This window comes from Lytechinus pictus, chromosome 8 (assembly GCF_037042905.1).
Source record: "Lytechinus pictus isolate F3 Inbred chromosome 8, Lp3.0, whole genome shotgun sequence".
NCBI lineage: Eukaryota > Metazoa > Echinodermata > Echinoidea > Temnopleuroida > Toxopneustidae > Lytechinus > Lytechinus pictus.
The window spans coordinates 2,687,829-2,707,815 of record NC_087252.1 but is presented as its reverse complement, the minus strand read 5'-3'; the positions used below and the strand labels follow the sequence as shown (position 1 = coordinate 2,707,815).

At 37.2% G+C, this 19,987-nt stretch overlaps 1 protein-coding gene across 1 annotated transcript; it reads left to right on the top strand.

The window, feature by feature from the left end:
• Nucleotides 1-502: 502 nt before the first annotated feature.
• Nucleotides 503-16,669, top strand: LOC129266419 (5-hydroxytryptamine receptor 6-like). Its single transcript, XM_054904269.2, has 3 exons — nucleotides 503-521; nucleotides 1,726-3,522; nucleotides 12,498-16,669. The coding sequence occupies exon 3, from the start codon at nucleotides 12,535-12,537 to the stop codon at nucleotides 13,618-13,620; it is 1,086 nt and encodes a 361-aa protein (XP_054760244.1). The 5' UTR covers nucleotides 503-521; nucleotides 1,726-3,522; nucleotides 12,498-12,534; the 3' UTR covers nucleotides 13,621-16,669.
• The last annotated feature ends 3,318 nt before the right edge of the window (nucleotides 16,670-19,987 follow it).

Here is a 19,987-nt window from a genome sequence, read left to right as displayed (position 1 = left end):
GATTTTCGTCGGGCTTCGCCGGCTCTTAGAATCTTCAGGAACTGTCCCCTTACTGAAGAACTAGGTTCCTTTTAAGAACCTTGTTCTTAAGTAGGTTACACGTCCATTCGTGTTATTCTTTACTTGATATACACGGGAAGTGACTCGAGTGCTACACCACTGTAGTAGCCCAACTGGCTCTTCTCCTTGCACATTTGTGTTCGATCTATTGCACAATGTGACAGACCCTGATGTGACATTCTGAAGAAGAGAGCTATCTCCGACCATGGAGTACTATCTCAACTCCATGATCCGACCTTGTATTTACTTAGAAATAGGTCGCTTATCAAAGCACCTGGTGTTGCGTTTCAACGCTGTTTAAGGGCGTGCACTTGGGTTTTAAGTGCGTCTTAACGTGGGACCTTTGATATGCGCTAACATGAACCATTGAGAGTCAGGACGTTGTTTGACTGCCTGGATGCATTTAATCGAACTGTTATGCTCCTTCTTCTCATTTCTTCCGCCCACCACATGATTTCTCCGTAAGTAGAGTTTGTATCTGGATACATGTCCTTCCATTTCAACATCAACCTTCCAAGGAATTTTGAGATTACTTAATAACAGAAGTAAAAGGTCTCCATGCGTGTCACGCGGTTGTGATCCAGTAAAATATCCCTTATTGTAACGTTGACCGGCGCCAGTTCTTGGGGGGGGGGGTGGTTACATGACTCTGAGAAATGCGCTAGTTTCTTTGTAAAGTAAATAATCTGAATGCATTTTTTTTTATAGATATAATACAATATTTTTTTTTTTTCTTTTTAAACTATCAAGAGCATTTGTAAGTCTGCCTTAGTTCATCTTTACATCAATCGATCCACACTTTGAGAGGTCTTTTAATAGTCATTTTGTCCAAGACTCCAAGTGGTAAATGCTGAATGAGCTTTTAAAGCTCATTCAGCATTTACCACTTGGAGTCTAAAACAATGGGTCCTATAGAACTTTACCGTTCATCCTAGATCAGTCTTCTTCTGTTAAAGGTCAATATTATTTAGAGCGCTTATCTTTGTAAGTCTTGTGTGTGACAGATAGGTTATCGCTTGTAAAATAAGGGTTTGTTTAAAGTCAAAGGCAAAGCCCGATATGTAACTATGATAAATCCCAAGCATTGTGAGACAGTCCATGTACTCTGCATACATGTTTCATTCTATATAAAACATCATTACCTCATATGTGATATTGTATGCCGTTGCCAAACTCGTCCAGTAGTTTTCAAAAATGGTAGATATATCGCAACAATTACATTGTGTTCGAAATCCAGAGCTCCAGCTATAAAACCATTTTATCAGACCATTTTCTAATTGACGCAGCAGTAAGCACTGTTTCTTCAAAACTTTACAACCATTTTTACAACTTGTAAATTAAAATTTATACAATTTCATCTCCATATAACACTCGCAATCTTCCCTTTGTCTCTTTACTGTCGTGATCTCGTTGCATGTTTGTTTATCACTTTTCTTTCTTTTTCATTTCGTTCAGTTTCATATTTTTATCGATATCTTTCTCAATGGAAATGAAAATCTGCATTCTATACTTCATCTATCTTAGACTACTGCACTTTCTTCTTTCCCCATGGAAATGTATGCATGCATGATGCACTAGACATGAAACCGAACCTATTTCGTTCAGAATATTGTCAGATTTGTAATTGGCTGTCTTCTTCTTTTCTCTCAATTTACCCGTACCCAGATTAATTCTTGGAGGCGAGCCAGTGAGAAGGAAGAGCGACGCCACCGGTGTGGTGCGGATAGTCATTCATCCAGAAACAGCATTTATGTCCAGATTGACGAAAGTGATTTTTTTAAACGCCACGGAGCGTCACTGGAGACGGCCATTTGCGCGGGTTTATCATTCATGCCAGTTGCATGCTGAAATACTTTACAGTCGACTCGACGAGCGTGCATTGGTTAGTGATTGAACATTAGACCCTGTACGGAGGATTAATAGAACGAGCCTTGTGACCGGAAAAGGGAAAGAGAGAAAGAAAGATAGGGGCATCTGTGAGAGCTGCATTTGGGAACGGTGGAAGCATTTCCGAAGCGACGGTATTCATTTACGGCGATCATTTGCTAGAGGGTTATTGGCTGGTGAGGGCCGTTTGAGGGAGTCCACCTGCATGGTGGAGATCTGGTAAAAACACTCGGAAGTTTTGCAAAAGACTTTCTAATTCGCCATCGTACATTCATCAATCCAGTCTACGAGAATTAGGTAGTTTAAGTTCACCAATAAAGGAGATATCTCGAATCAAAGTGATTATATGAGGAGAACTCACTCTTGCGCAATATCATACTCACTGTACATCTTGTTACATCCTTTATGAATGATGACACTGACTTGGAAAGCAGCTGATTCAATTATGCATTCTCGTTAGGGAATTTCCCATATTCGGCTTAACGGACTTGTGTTAATTCTAGCATTCAGATTGGAAGTTTGGATTCATAGCCGACTCACTTTTTTTCTTGGAAAGTCCAACTTTAAGTAATTTTGTGAAACCCAGCACTGGCAGCCGATTACTGCCCTTGTGAAATATTTTGATAAACAATGAAACTTATCAGAATTTTCCATATTTCCCGTTCATTTAAGACGGTATCAGTTGCTCGAGTTTATGACCACATTGATTGAAGTCGTGACAGTATAGTGAAGAACAAAACCCTTTAAGTGTTCTCTATTCATATTACGCTTCGAAACCGGTATCGGTTGCTCCCAACCTCCAACGACCGTCCCGCTCCTCCCATTAACGCATTAACCCATCGTCGGCGAATACGAGATGTTTATGCGTCCACTTTTCTCTGGAGCCTCGATGATGATGACCTAATGCTGGAATAATGGATAGAAGGTTCGGCCTCACTACCCTTTCTGATTAAACATTAGGAGAAACTTGGATCGAGTGGCCATTGGGTATCATCCAACATTGTAGGATAATGCGATCGTTGGTTCAGTAGATGAAGTGGGGTTGACGATTGCGGTTGTGTTTTCGGATCTGCTGGCTCTTCTTCGGTGGCCTTCCCTGCTTAGGAGGATTCGTTTGCGTCCTCGTTTTCTGGCGCATGTACACACGATTGGTTATCGTTGAAAAGCTGTTGATGTTATCATCGGTGATCATGGTAATGGATTGTGAATTGTGCCTTCGATGGTGTTGATGAGTCTGCCCATCAGGGTACTTCACTGTGATTCACTTATCATCTTCCCAGCGTCGAGGAGGGGCGTGAAGGTACTAGTGATTCTTTTCTTACAGCAGGACTTAAAGGATGCATCACTTATAGAGAGCGACGCAGTTGAATTCTCAAGCACTCGTATCCACTTTTCCATTTAAGTTCCACCAGTACAGATATTAAGCAATTAGGAGGAACATTGATTTCTTTTTAATCTGTAAAGACGACGAAGGAAAATACGTGGAATTTTGGATTTATTTAGATTTCCAACTATCATGTCTATTGAATATCATCTAATGGATTAACTCATTTCGAACGCCATCAGAATTAAAAGGTAAGCATTGGCAAGAAAATTGGGGCACTCACCCCGAACTCTGATACTCTTTCCACTTTAGCGATGCATTTTTATTCAAACAGATCAATCCGAAAAAAATACCGCCGTCATATTCCTTTGAATGCCCAGCAAATGGAAAACCTAAGAATACTATATATATACCAATCGCAATCCAGTGAAGTTGATTTGACAATAATGTGGTTTATTTTGGAAAATGATTAACGTATATGGAATTGAGATCTGTATTGTTTTGATTAAAGTGATTGGTTAACATTGGTTTGACTTTTTAAAAATCTGAGCTAGAAGGTCACACTTGTCACCTGTGTCTGTGATATGTTACAAAAATGAAGCCCAGAAAAAATTGCGTTCGAAAATAATTATTTAGTGCTTCAAAAATTGAAATATAAAGTGACCGAAAACACCATCTTAATTTCATAGACGCCTATTTACAAAATCGGGGTTTGCCTTGTAGTTTTAGTTTTTCATTCTCAATAATGGTTGTTTTCAGGGTTTATTAGTTCTAATACATGCACTTGTACACATGTTTCATCTTGGTTTGAGAATTTTTTTAATTGGCTGCTCACAAAGTTAAACAACACCTTTAAGCATCGAAAAGTTGCGGAAAATAAATGATATATCATGGATTCCCCTGAACACATTGATGATACAACAAAAGCGTGAATCGCACTCGAAAAGTAATATCGAAAAGTTTTCTAAGCTTTTGGTGTAAGTAGTGAATATTATCGGTCTGCCTCAAAAGTATTCCTACCGATTTTATCAAGAATTGGTTGATCTATATGGTCATGATGGTGTTCAAAATATTGTTTACAATTCCAGCCCTCATTCCTCTCATTTTGTGGAAATTAATGAAATACCTGTTCCAGAGTTTAACTTAATAACACTTATATTTTCCAAATGCCAAGCACTATTCCCATCAAGACATTTAGAAAAATTACAATTTATTGGAGGTGACAACTCTAACAGCACAGCTTGTAACAAGGGCACCCTAGAATCATAAAGGTAAAAACAAGTTGAAGAAAATAATTTTCTTGGACTTTATTTTAGCTCAGATGCTACCAATCTGCATCATTAATTCGTAAGTTTACCGCTTAGTAAAACCAAAAACATAATCTCTCGCATTTGCCTTTTACTGCCCAGTAAAATCCAGATGATATTTCGTTCAAAAATGAACTCGTAAAATGTCGTAAATTAAACTTTCGATACCATCTTCTCATTTCGTATGGTGTACAATTCTACTCAAGGGAGGAATTTGATCCTCACGAAAAAAATATAATTATATAGAAAATGTTATTAGTTTCGGATGAATGCTAATAGCCTCCAACAGTCTAAATCCATTCTTGCCACCTTACGACACGGCAAATCGACCTCCTTGCTTGAAAGTTATCTTACTAATAATAATAGTCATGATAGTAATCAAATGAAAGAAATGTGAATTGTATTAATGATAATGAGAATAATTGCTATGAAGAAAGAAAAAGAATACCAATAAGCAATATTTATGTTGATAGTCACAATGATAACAGTGATGATAATGATAAAATGTGTGCATTAGCCGAAGCTGGAACGCGCACATTGTTGCTTTCTAAATACTGGAAGGATTTGCCTCTAAAACAGTCTTCAAACTTTCACTGTGATTAACAATATTGGTTATCTGGTTATTTACTTCTGTTCAGATAGACCATGCTTCGTTATTCCTGTTAAATAGAAATCATAAACCATAATTTAAAAAATAATAATATGCCCCAGCAAATACATCTGGAATACAAATTTAACGAATACATTGTTTCCCGGGAAAAAAAGATATGTTATGGTTATTCAATATGGAATGCCTTCGGTAATTGTTATGGAATAGTGGACCACATCACTGCGATTGTCACGAAAATATGGATTTTAGATGAGTTAAGATAACGTGGTATGGATAGGAATAATGATAGTGCCTACATACATGTAGGACAACGGTATCTAAACAGTTCAATTAAAATTGAAAATCCCGCTGCGCATCGGAACGGGTCTGTAAGAACATGGACGAAAAAAAAACCCATGGTATAAGGGTATACCGCTCCACATTAGTCCTTATTATATACCACCGGGCATAATATATTGTACTAGTGCTCACCATGTCGGGTCGTATTATTTTACATGTTTTCTGCTATCCTCTCTCGTTCCTTTTTTTCTCCCTTTTTACATTGATGCCGGCAGTGGCGGGTCGTGTCAGCGTGACATGAAATGCAGCACTGGATTTTATCTGGAGATCGCGCCGTTGAAGTTTAAATCGTCGAAAGTGGGTCCTTCAGATGACGTGACGTCATAAACGAGATATAGTAACAATTATAGCCTCGTTATATATTGTGATATTGACGGGTTCTTGAGATACATTCCCATAGCGACCGTCAGACTTCCATATGATTGTCAATAAAGCATGCTTGGTCTATATTGTTTTATCTTTTAATTCCTAATTGAGTGAATTTTTCGAACTTGGCAAATATCTGTCTCGGTCAATCTCGATGCTGGTTTGATCAATAGTACGCGTGTCTTCAATTATTCTTAATGGTAAATGGTGAAATCTATATAGTGCACGGTGAAACGCGAGAGATCGGGGTATGTTACGGGGGTGATAGTCTTCGATATTTAACCTTAGAACCGGTATGGATTTTCCATGATTTGCCAGTGGGACCTGTTGATAGTGAACCATCTACACTGTAAAAAAAAAATTAGTAGAAATTACTTAAAGGAGAATGAAACCCTCGAAACCAGCTGAATCCATATCAAAGAGAAAAATAAAAGAAACATATTGTTTTAAATTTGAGGAAGATTGAATGAATAATAAGAAAGTTATGAGCATTTGAATACTGAGATCACTAATGCCATGTAGATCCTCCCATTGGCAATGCGACCAAGATCTGTGATGTCACACACGTACAACTCCCTCATTACTTTAGTACTTATTTCACTTATATTCTCACTTTTATAGAGTCTATCACAAGGTGAGGTGTTCTCTTTATGAGAGGACAAGTACAGAGGTTTCACAACATTATATCATTGATGAATCGTTTGTCATATGATTAGAATGAGCAAAAAGAGATGTTTTTGGGTATATTTTCAGTGTCCAAAAGGGGAGAGTTGTACATCTGTGACATCATAGATCTTGGTCGCATTGCCAATGGGAGGATCTCCATAGCATTAGTGATCTCGACATTCAAATGCTCATAACTCTTCTATTGCTAGACCTTTTTTACTCAAACTTTTGCTGATCTTATTCTTTGATTTTTCTGCTTTCACAAAAGCTAACTTGCTCCAAGAGTTTCATTCTCCTTTAATAAAATTGTGGCAAAAAATTGCCTTAATTTTTTCAAGTATTTATGACTTTGGCAGTTTTAAGTAAAATTTACTTATTTTCTTTGCTTCCATTTTACTCAAGAAAATTAAGTTACAATAACTTAATTCAATTAAGTAAAACAATCAACAAAATATTTGAAAATATCAAATGGGGGAGTGGACTTTCGTGATTCGAAAGTCCGCTCCCCCATCGTCCCACTTTTGGTGGCATCATTTTCATTTTAGACATGTTTTATCCAAATATTAGACTTTGTGAATTTTCACTTACCTGTACATGTATAGGTACTGACATTTATATTTATACGCGATCGTTTCATTCTTACAAATAAAACAGTGAGAATAATTTTCTGCTAAATGACTATTTAATATTGCCTTTTCATTGATTCAACAAAAGAATACAATAGTTAGCACACCCTTATCCAAAACAATTTCAAACACAAATAGATATGACAGTTATTAAAAAAAAAAAAAATTTACTTGCTCTAATGAATATTCATGCATTATTTAAATATGGCGTTAATTGAAAAATATAAGTACATTCAACATGATTTTATAAGTAACAATCATCTTTGCCTAATTGAGTTAGATTTACTCAATCAAAGCTAGCTATTAATACGTGAATTTTCTTAAATGTATATTGAACCCAAATAAATCAAGTAAATCAAGTAAATTAAAAGACAAGTTGAAACTACTTAAAAACAACGAAAAATAATTACAAATTGTAAATTCTACTTAAATACATTAAGTGTTAACTACTGATTCAAACATTTTTTTTTACAGTGTAGTGTAAGATGATCAGCACGGTACAATCTAAATATTGAACATGTTGAACTACTCAGTTTTGCGAGATTGGCGAGACATATCGCGAGAATGGTTTTTAACATTTCGTGCAATTAGGTATTAAAAGCCTGTGTGTAGTTTGCAATTCTTCGGTAACAGTTTTTCGGTAGCCATGGAAATGTATATAAACCTGTCATTATCACAGTATCAAAGAAGGCTATAGTGGTTATTATTCTCAGCTCATCATGGTCGTGACGTCATGTTATTTGAAGGACACACTTTTGACGCTCCTATCTTCATCGCTGAGATCTCGAGATGCCATGTGCTAATCTTCATTTAGCGCTGACACGATCTGCAAATTAATTCAATCTAATTTACACTATAATCAGATCTTTTACATCCAGTGGGCTAATCATATATTAAGTCTAGGAATAATCAATCTCACTTCGGCTGTGACGAAATTGTCATTAGACCTTCTCGTTAATAGACCAATAATGATTTAGACCACGCTTTTATGAACCACTACAGCACAGGGGCAGGGGTGAGTCCGCTCAAATAGCACTGCGAAGATTTCAATCCAGTTTAAATCAATTTAGGTACCGTAGTGATGGCTAATCTGACATTATCGATGCTATATAAATAGCTTTAAATTAAGCATTGGCGAGTCTTAACTACATGCATGATGCAACCCAGCATGTATAACAGATATTTGTAACCTGTTTCATTCATCACATTTCTATAACTGTCCATAATTATTTCGTATCTTAATTATGAAAAACAGTAAGCATAATTATATAATGATATTTGTCCACACAAACTTTACAATCAGAATGGTTAATTAAATAATAATGATTTAATACAAATATCAAAAGGGGTCATGGGAGATCAACATTTGCCAAAGATTTGTCGAGACTGACCCCCCTTTTTACAAGTTGACAGACAATACATTAGTCAAAGATGTGACAAGACATAAGGAGATATAAAATGAATTCAAAAATTAATTAAGAAAAAGAAGCAATACACTAATATATTTACTTACGAACCAACACCTGTTTTATTAGTCAACAACATCATACAAATAATCGGGATGGATTGAAGGTGGAAACGATGGCAAAATTATTTGGAATTTGGCTTTTCGATACTACATTATTTATAGTTAAAAATATGATAATGATGGACCAACTGTCTGACTGTAGAGGCAATTTATTCTAGATGATGATTTTTTTTTTGTATTCAGAGATGAAAACATTCAGAGAACCTTCATAAGTACCCCCATATCTTATATGCCCAGAAGAAAGGATGGAGAAATGCCATACCTTCATTCGATTGTATTAAGGCTAATCTCAGACTGATCATGCTTTCCAGCGAAAGGCAAATCACCCTAGACATATATTAGCATTGTGTCGAATTGCTAATGGGCGAATCGATAATGGGTCGATCGTCGACAAACACCGGCACACACCTTGTGGCGGTTAATTAACCACCCTGTTCCTCCCGTCATGGACACAGCCCATGAAAGATCCGCTCCCGTCTTCATAACTCTTCTTGATGTTTGTATTATTGTCTGGTTGACAGGCGCGCGTGCCCTTGCAAGTCTGATGACAATCAACTTTGCATTTTGTTTTAGAAACGTCCATCAGAAATAATTTGGGACATCAATGGAGTTTCAGGATTATCCATTAATTCAATAGAGCAAAGGAAAGAAGGAAAAGAGGATTTTTAAAGTGGCTTGAGGGATGTCTTCCTTAATTGATGATGTTACAGTCACTCCGGCGAAACTGATCCAGGGCCTCGTAAAACAAATGAAATGGCCTATCAAGATCAGCGTTGCATGCGCATTTTGCGCAGTGGACTGACTAGGAACCAATCAGAATTACTCTTTCAAATTAGCGATTAATGTGTTCCGGGGCCCAGAACAGCAAATCTTGTCATGTTATGACGATGAGTTGGTTTCGTTGGTTTGACTGCCGCAAAGCTAGCATGATAAGGTGGTTCTTAACAAATATTTTTCTTAACAATTTGTTACCCTTTTCCTCCTCCATACGGCGAGGTGAAATGGGAGAAGACAAGTATCTCGGTTGAACCCGTAGCCATGTTCATATTCTGATTCCATTACTAGCACTGGATGTAAATAGATATGGGTATGCAATTTCGAAGGGCTGATTCTATTGATTAGTACATGTTTCGTGAAAAGAATACCTTTCGTATTGCTTGTCTGATTTCTTTTAAACTTTCACCATTCTGTTTTATTCACGTTTCTCCTCTCCAACACAACATGTTATGACCAAGGTTGGATTCTTCTTTAAGAAACCAGTCTAAGTCTATATCTGATCATTATAGACTTTGCATATGTGTTATATACCATTAAATAAAAGACGAAATGTGTATAGAAAATTGGAAAAAGGGCAGAATGATAAAGGGGGTGTTTGTCAAATTTGACGAAGTGGTTAGCAGAGACGATGTAGGATTATATCAGGAAATTTAATACCTCGGTCACATGTGCTCTACGGCGGCCGTACGGCGAGTCAAAAACAGCCGTTTTGACATTTTTTGTAATAGCTGCATATACATGGTTTGAATAAAAATGAATAAAACGGCTGTTTTCGACTCGCCGTACGGCCGCCGTAGCGCAAATGTGACTGAGGTATAAGCAATCACTCCCAGACGCGTTCTATAATGCCAATTATCTTTTGTCAAAAGTCCTTCATAACAAAGCAGCCTTTGTCGGAAATCGTAAGACGATGTGATGTCCCAGTCCACCAACTTTCGACAATGACCTCTAATCTGTCCATTGTGATTTGACGGGTATTTTCAATAGATTCTGAACGATGGAGAAAGCGTCTGCGAAGTAGATGCTAAAATACGCTACTGTTACCTTCTATTTTACGTTTTATGTATATTTCAAATTTTTATTTCATATTCCATGTTTAAATGCTGTTATCTTATGTGACCTTATAATTCAATGTTTGCAATATTTGTGCACGGTCCTAACGAAAAACAGCTTTTGCTGCATAGGTTTTGCCGTGTTGAAACAAATCAAGAAATGAAATATGTGATTTGACCAAATGGCAAGTAGACAAGGTGGGTATAGGCAATTGGCAATTGACCTGATGCCAAACGAGACTGCAACACCAACACTTCATTATTCAATTAACAAAAAAAATGCATGTTTTAATTTCGACATGAATTATACATATTTTTAATATCCACAAGATTAATTATCAGCATATCATGTTTCAAAAATTAATGAGGCTCATAAGTTGAACACATCGTCACTTCCGCACTAGGTATGCACTGAATAGCAAACCTTGCACTTAAGTTGATTGATTCGAGGTGTGCTGCATCCAGGTAATTTTCGTTGATAAAAGTAATGAGCCCTTAAATTGAGCACCTAACGACTTAAGCCATTGGTCTGCATGCAACTCATGTTTCATGTAACCTTGGAAGTGGATTTAAGTGGATGGAATTAGGCTTTGCTCCTGTGCATTGATTTGTTTTCTTGACTTCTGTATCTCCACGAACAGCTATACACCGCAAAAACTCCGGTGTTGATTTAACACCAGCCCGGAATCTATATTGCTTTTTATATTTATGATTCCCGTAACATTGGTTTCCTCTCACTATCTCTCTCCCTTTCTCTGTTCCCCCTTTATTTTTGTCCCCGTATTACTTGGTTATACATGTAATATAGCATTTAATGCCCTAGTTGCGTTCTGTTCGAATTACACTTTCACACTTCTTGACGTTTGTACATGCTTCATTGATCAATATGTTTCTTTTTAAAGTTTCTTTTTTTTTCTTTTGGTATATCTTTTATGATTGTGTAATATGATTATTGGTTGGATGTAATTTTTTTATTTTATTTCATCTTTATAATATTGTAATTTGCCTTTGTTTATACTGTGCACTGGATTTTTCAGTCTTTGGACTGTTTTGCCAGTTTTTTTATTGAATAAATACCATACTACTACTACTACTACTACTACTACATATGTCCACACCAGAGAAGTATTGAAACAACACCAGTTTATAATCAAATCGATGCTGTTATACTAATTGGTGTTGTATAAACACCTATCTGGTGTTAGGCCAAAACCAAACTGGTGTTGTTTCACACTTCTCTGATGTGGACATATATAGACTCCGGGCTGGTGTTAAATCAACACCGGAGTTTTTGCAGTGTATATGCTTAATCACACCTACAGTTAGCTGATTTTAGTAGAATGTCAATTTACAGATAAAAAGGATGCTTTGAAGTTCAACAAGTCATATCCAGGGCAGCCACTTAAGCACTTATGAACTGTTTACCCAGCGGGTCTAGCATAATTATGATGTGTCATTATTACCCTGTTCCATTATTATACATCGAGCACTTGACAAGATTGTAGAAGATTCTTGTCCAAAGTCTGTGGTTTGTTTGACCGGTAATCGAACCCGATTGCTCCTGCGACAATTGCTCCGAGCTCAAGTTCGTCTAGGATGTAGGGTTAGGGTTGCAATATGATTTTATGTGAGGATTAGGGTAAGATTTCGGATTTGGTATAGTGGTCAAGACAGGGTTGAAGTTGGTCATTCGATTAGTGTGTGAAATTTAAAGTGGAGCAATTGCCAAGCCGGAGCAAATATCATGGAACCCTGCCACCATGCCTGATTGCTTCGTTTAGAAGAGACACGATCAGATCGAGGCAGCGGAACATCAGGCTCGGACGAAGAAAGTGGAGGGGCACCTTTTGTCTGCCAAACAATAGGTGCCTCTGGGCACGATCCTATCTTTCTATTGTTTTAAGGTGTTGGCTATATAATAACCCTTTCCTCTTTTGTCCTTTTTCTCTCTGCAGTTGACTTAGAAGTTAAACCTTCAGCACGACGAAAGGCATGATGGACGCCAACGAGATAGCTGTTGACAAACCCAATTCCAGCGAGCTCTATGTGACGCTGTGGCCGACTACGGAACTTCCAAACTCCAATGGATCTGCCGAGGAAGTGACTAGCTATGTGGAATTCCATATCACGATCATTGCACTAGCCTTGTACGCCTTCGCGTTCCTACTCATCATATCCTGCAATGCATTGAACTTGTACATCATGAGGAAGCCTTTGGATTGCTTCAGTGACAATACGCGGTTCTTCCTGAGTGCTCTGGCGGTGGTGGACCTGTTGTCGGGTTTAGTCTGTTGCCCGACGGAAATGGTGTTGGCCACTTTTGGAAACTGGCCGCTTTCGCACGCATCGTGTGACGTCATAGCCATTGTGTACACCATGGTGTCATGTCAAGCACTTCTGTGTCTGTGTTTAGTTAGTGTAGATCGCTTCTTGACTATAGTGAAACCGCTTCGCTACCCGACTATCATGACACAGAAGAGGGCGCGCATCGTGCTTGCGTGTGTGTTATTGCTTGGCGCGCTTTTGTCTCTCACGATGCTCGAAGCAAGGAATCTTCCAAGTCCCCAAGAAAACTTCAAGTTATGTGCGTTACTCTACTTAGACAGTACAGACCCGGTCCGTCCCCTAATTATAATCATCATAGTCTCTTTCATCATCCCCGCCTCCATTCTGCTCTTCGTAAACATTCGCCTTATGATAATCACCATTCAAAAGACTCGCGAACTTGCCAACATGTCCCCGACCGCTGTTCGTTACACCACGGACCGTCTCAAGGGCGTTCGGACAATTCTCGTACTTACTTCGGCTTTCTTCGTCACGTGGCTTCCCCTTATGTGTACCATGGTGGCGGCTGTAATATTCAACGCCCATATTCCACCGGCATGGGGAACCCTCGTGTCTTTCCCCGCATTATGTAACAGTTGGATTAATGCTTTCATATATTTATTCATGTGTACTTCGTATCGGCGCGCTGTCGTCAAAGAAGTTCGGAAACGTTTCAAGCGACGTCATGAAAAATGGGTGACCAACGGATCTGTTGCCGCGTCAGCTGCATTGCACTCGGAAGCAGCTTTATAGTCTTAGACAACAGTCGTTTATTAAAGTATTTATCATTTTCAAGTGTGTGAAATCAGTTGTATTTGGACTTACTTTAATGGAGTATGTATAAAGGACTTGTCAAGATGACGCTCTACATGGTGTTAAGTATGGTAATAATGGATTTAGGTGCCCGTTTCATAAAGCTGTTCGTAGGTTAAGAGTGACTTTAAGAACGACTTTAAGAACGACTGGTGATCCTTTCTTTTGGTAAATAGTATTCACTATTAAATATTCATTGATGATTATGCAGCGCGTGAGAAAGGTTTACCAGTCGTTCTTAAAGTTGTTCTTAACTTACGAACAGCTTTATGAAACGGCACACAGGAGTCCGTGATTAAACTTAAATTTGACCCAATTTGAATGATGAGCTGAAAGGCTATCACAAATTTAATCCCAAAAAAATCATTAGTTTCCGTTTCGGCAAAACCTTGTCAATCTCCCTTATTTTTGTATTTGTTATTTTAACTATTAATTAAGTGCATTTATTTACATCCCACCTTTATTTATAAACAATTCAACTCAATATTACATAGCATCTTGCTGAGTGGCATACCGAAAGAGATAACGATTTTATCACAGTTCTACAGGGTTAGATTTGAATATCTTATCAGGGATAAACGTGAGGACTTGTTTCTAAATATACACATTTGTCAGTTCTCAGTTGCCCTCTCATACAGAAGTCGAAAACCCATATAATGTCCAATAAAAGTCCTATCCAATTCATATACATATTTTCACATTCATAGAATTTGTCGCACAACACAGTAGCATATATTTTTTTCAGGTATTTGGGAATGATTCCAACAATTTTTGATGTATGGCTGCTGTGTATGTGTGCTTTCCTCGTTGCGAAGAAGAGTCATATCTTTCATGTATGGAGAATCCATTTGTTTTATTCTTTTCCAGTTTGTATTGTTTTGTTTATTAAACAAAAAAATGCTAATGTAAAATGTACGGGTTAAATGTTCGTCGATGTGTTATAGAATCATCGAGTACTAACACGGATCTATGTTAATTTCCCATAATTATATGACAGATAAATTAGAATCCAAAATTATCACCAGCAATGGCCATCGATAAGCGTCGATGTGGGGGGTGGGGACGGGGTGAACAGACTAAAATACCCATGAACTCATTTGGGTTAACCCTTTACTTCTTAACAACTCCGATAACACTAAATGGATGGAGATTGTGTGTATGATATGCTAATTAGCAGCGAATGGTTTTGTTTTCACAGACAGCCATGTACATATTAAAATGTGTCTCGGTGTATTACATTATTACTTTGTAACTTAATACAATGTAAGCACCTTGACTGTCGATGACTTGTGAGAAGGGACTGTGCCAAACCTCTTATCCCTCTCAAAGCCAGACGTATGTATACTTTGTGATATTACAGTCACATTGGTAGAACCGATTCTAGACCGACCAAATCTAAATGTGGTTTCCAATTACGCACCATCGGTCGGTTTGGAGTCGGTATCGTTTGTGTAACACAATCAAATTACCAGGGGCCCGTTTTCTTGAAACGTTCATTGCCTGCAGTTATGCAATAATAGAACTGGGAGTTAATGTTGCGTCCGTTCGTGTTTTTTTTTTTCAGTGAGGCCAGTCTGAAAAATGTTTCATGGAAACGGACCCCTCTATTCTCTGAATCCCATTATGGAGTTATGATAGTTATATCGTTATATATATTTCGTGACGTCATAGCCTCTGGTCCCTTCTATACACCTGAAAAGGGTACCTTGCGCTCCCTATTGAAGATTCGTCTTGAGCACATCATCTCATTATTTATAGCCTGCAAACCTTACCCAATGTGGGGTAAAGGGGGCGTGGTTTTTAGTGTACATTTCAGACAGATTATGAAGGTTATGATTGGGTATATTGTATGTTACGCAGTATTTTGTATTACTTTACATTTTATCAAAATATATGTTTGCTTTTTATCCAATTTTGGATGTATGGTGAAAGCAGAGATGGTACACTACAAAACTCCGGTGTTGAATTAACACCAGCCCGGAATCTATATATGTCCACACCAGAGAAGTATTGAAACAACACCAGTTTGGAATCGAACCGATGATGTTTTACTACTAATAAATTGGTGTTGTATAAACACCTATCTGGTGTTAGACCAAAACGAAACTGGTGTTGTTTAACACTTCTCTGATGTGGACATATATAGATTCCGGGCTGGTGTTAAATCAACACCAGAGTTTTTGCAGTGTATTAATGGAAAGCAAGAATCCCATTGAATATATAAATTTACTCATCTTGAACTTCATTGTGGTGTGTACTCCTCATTGTAATCCCTTTTTCAGAATAGTAATTGTTTAGACGATATATAACGACCACGTGAATTCGTTACAAAAAAAATATCACATTTGGCAGCTGCATGTTTTGAAGTATAACGAACTTAATAGTCTTTATTTTCTGTTCTTTTGCACAATGACCACTTTAAAAAAATATTGGGTAAAAATGCTCCGTGAGGTTAATTATGTGTCCAACCAACATTGGGCATTTCTTTTGGCATGTTTGGGGCATTTTTATTTATCCAGTGTGATGAAAATTTTGCCCATTCTAAAGTAATTGCTGCTTAATTTTTAATCTTACTGGACAATAAGATTCCCGCATTTCGTAGAATACTGCCCCAAATTGGCTGGACACAGAATTAACCTTGTGGTGGTAAAACTTTTACCCAATATTTTTTTACAGTGAATGTGTCATTATGACAAGCTTTCTTCTGAACATATCAGGAATGGTCTGATGTTAAGTTTTAACTTTGAATTCTGGAGAAAAAAAAAGAACATGTAAAGCCGTTGCATTAATTTGATCTTATAGGGGTGACTTTGTTGGTTTATTTAAGGAGAAATTATGACCATATTAATTTCATTGTTAATTCTGCCAAAGTTTATCAATCAGCATTTTCTTTGTAGTCAAACACTCTGTATGTTCCCTGATCATGTATTATGTTATTTGTTTTTATATGAATTATGAATAAAGACCAAAAAAATGAAATAAAATAAAATTGACTCCATAGCATTGATCGTGTATCTATTGTCAGTCTCGCGCATATTTTAATCGGAATACACTGTTACCAGAAACAATATTGTGTTTTTCTCCTCTGAAAAAATAGAAGAGCATAGAACCATGTATATCTTATCTTCGTTTGTGTGTCCACGAGGGTCGCGGAAAGCGATAACAAAGAGACGTATCTGTTATCTGAGTTAAACTATCTTCTGTAAATCAAAATGATGTAATATGAGATTTGTATTGGGGACTGCTACAAGGGATCCATGAAACTATGTTTACCCAGTTAGCGGGTGCAAACATTCACAGAACAGTTTTCCAATGTGAAGACATTTGCCCTTACTGATCACGATAAACGCATACACAATGGCACTAGAATATCATTTTAAGAATTCCATTATATACACAGAATCTTTCATTTTAATTTGGGACAAGCATATTATTCCCTGTATTTCAGTTCTATATATTTATTTACTTTTCCAAAACGAAATAAAGAACACTTCACAGCAAAAACGCATTGGACAACCCGACCTACCTGAACTGACTGTCAATAATTTACTGTTGTAAGCAAAACGTTAACAATTTAAACAACAGTGTTCAACTTTAAATACCCATCCGCTAAAAAGTAGAACACTGTTATTAATTTTTTTTAATCTGTGTTTAAACATTCTTTAAACTCTCAAAGAAGAAAGGTAAGTTCATAAGGCAAACTAGGTGTATAGAAAAGTCTCAATTTTGCTTTTTTTGTTTTACTGGGTAATTCGCCATCGTTATGCTGCATGATTTTCTGAAGAAAGTATGGTAGAATAAACTCGGTTCAGTTTGATTAATGTTGAAGCGATTCAAGACGTTAGAGAGATGGCTCTTATCTGCCTTTTCTATCTGAAAGTTGATATTTTGATCCAATGGAAGTCACTTACCTCGTTTTCAAAAATTAACTGCCCGGTTGCCATGGAAATATATGAAGATGTGAATTTAGCGACGTTCATCATGCTAATAATAAAAGCATCATTCGCTATATGCTTGTATCCAATACAAATTAGGCGTTACCATGTATTCAAATTGAGGGTTTCGTTTTCGACGGTGTAATCTTATATATTATTTGGGCCAGTGTTGCAGGTTTTTATGCCCGGTCGGTGAAAACGTCCGGAAAGCTAAGACGGACAAAAAACACCTGATGTCGTTCAGGTATTCTCGTCCGCCCCGACGTAAAATCCGTTTTTGCCCGCTGAAAATGTCCGCGTTTTCCGGAGATTACGCCCGCCTAGGCAGCTCAGCTAAAGCCGGGGTAATAATAATAGCAGGGCCCGCTGGTAGAACAGTTTTCGAAACTGAAGTGGCTTCCCTGGGTAGATATACCTATATTATTATTATTATTGTTTTTTTGTTTTTTTTTCAGCAACTTGAGTACAGGCTATGATTTTTTCCGGCGAAAAGACGAAGAAAAATGAAAGATTAACAGTAAAAGCAAGTCAATCATTATATTCGCTGATATATATTTATATATATTACAATCCACTGTTTCTCGTAGGTGTTCTCTCCACCATAAAATTTTAGATCTTCAGCACTTGTGCCAAACATGATCAGAATGATAAATAAAAACAACCTTGGGCCTGTGAACGATCAAAATACCTTGATGTTAATCCAGGATTTTTCGAAAGGGGGGGGGCACATTTTCCCGAGGAAAAATTTGACAAGCAAAAAAAAGGGTTCACGAATTTTGTTATGGATATTTCGTCCATGAAAAAATTTGAAAAGCAAACAAAAAAAATTCTTCACACATCTGTTTTAACCGCATTTTTACATTACATTACAAATTTTAATTGTGCCTCTCAATGGGGGGGGTGGGGGCACAGCGCAAAATTCCGAAAATTTCATCAAATTATGCACGTTGTAATGAATATTCATTAGTTAGGCTGATTACGTCACGTCCCCACTTTCCTTTTTGTTATTACATGAAATCATATATTTTTCATTATATCAGACATTTGTGAATCTCCCTTGTAATATCTAATGCACTAAATCAGTTGTCAATCCAATCTTTTAGTTCTTGGAAGAAAAAAAGTGAATAAACATAATTTCATGCAATAAAATACAAAAGAACAAGTGAGAATATGGCATCATCAATTAGCTCATTGAATATTCATGAAGACACGCCTAGCACTGTTTTACCGGAAAATTCAAAAACCTTTAAAATGTCATAACTTTGTTATTCCTTGTCCGATTTTGATCAAATCGTCAGTGTTTTGTTTGTCTGATTTTTCTTTATGTGTTCAAATCACATTTACTTCAGCGTGGAGTTTCCACTTAAGCATAATCCACATACCACTATCGGGACCAAAAGGTGTGTCAAAATCTGCTCTTTTGACTTTTTCATTAAAATGTCTGGTTCGTACGAAAATGACCAAAAAGCGACCAAAAATAGAGTAATATACAAGTGTCATCGATTTAATCCCGCTTGAGTTTACTTCACATGCCACCGTAGGGGTGATATACGCCCTACACTAATCCACATTACTTTTCTAAGCGTAAAAACAAACAAAAATTTATAAGTATAAGGGGAGTAAAATACCGACGCATAGGACGAGCACCCTCGATCCCTCACCCCCACTCATTATTTTGAAAACCTAAATTGACAGTACGCTAATAATATCCCACTTGTCCTGCATTCGCCTCTATACCAAAGGGGCGAATTCAAAATCTTGCTTGATAAATAACCTTTCTATTTAAATGAGTCTGATGATAAGAAATACTACTACTACTACTGTACTACTATAAAATTTATATGGAGATATAATACAACAGTAGAACACACCTGGTTATTATTACTTATATCATTATAATGATATCCCAATTGATTAGAAGGCCCATTCTGAGGCCAGTGCCTATTTAAGAATTAGAAGAGTGATATTGGCGGATGCCTATACTGCCCCGAGCGCCCCTTCTCATTGAAATAATGGGATGATTTCACATTGAATTGAACTGCACTATTATCCGCGTCGGGTAGTTTATAGGCTAGGGTATTATTTGCAATTATTTCAAATTACATATACCAGGGAGATGTCTAAATGCCTCGAAAGATTCGGTGCACTCGTGCGCGTGCGTTACGTTGCTGCAGCGTTATAGTCAATAACATCCAGCCGAGCTACATTACTGTTTCTTTTCGACAGTTCGGAGTTTCTGAAAACGTGATTTCGGGGGCAAATAGTAAAATGTTTGCCTGATGATGTTATTATGACCTTTAATTCATAGATTGTTGTGTATGTATAGCATTCTCTAGAATCTCCCAAACGGCTGAATCATCCTAACACTAGCA

What these genes read in the sequence shown, in the direction of transcription:
- LOC129266419 (XM_054904269.2), top strand. Translation starts at nt 12,535, where the DNA reads ATGATGGACGCCAACGAGATAGCTGTTGACAAACCCAATTCCAGCGAG.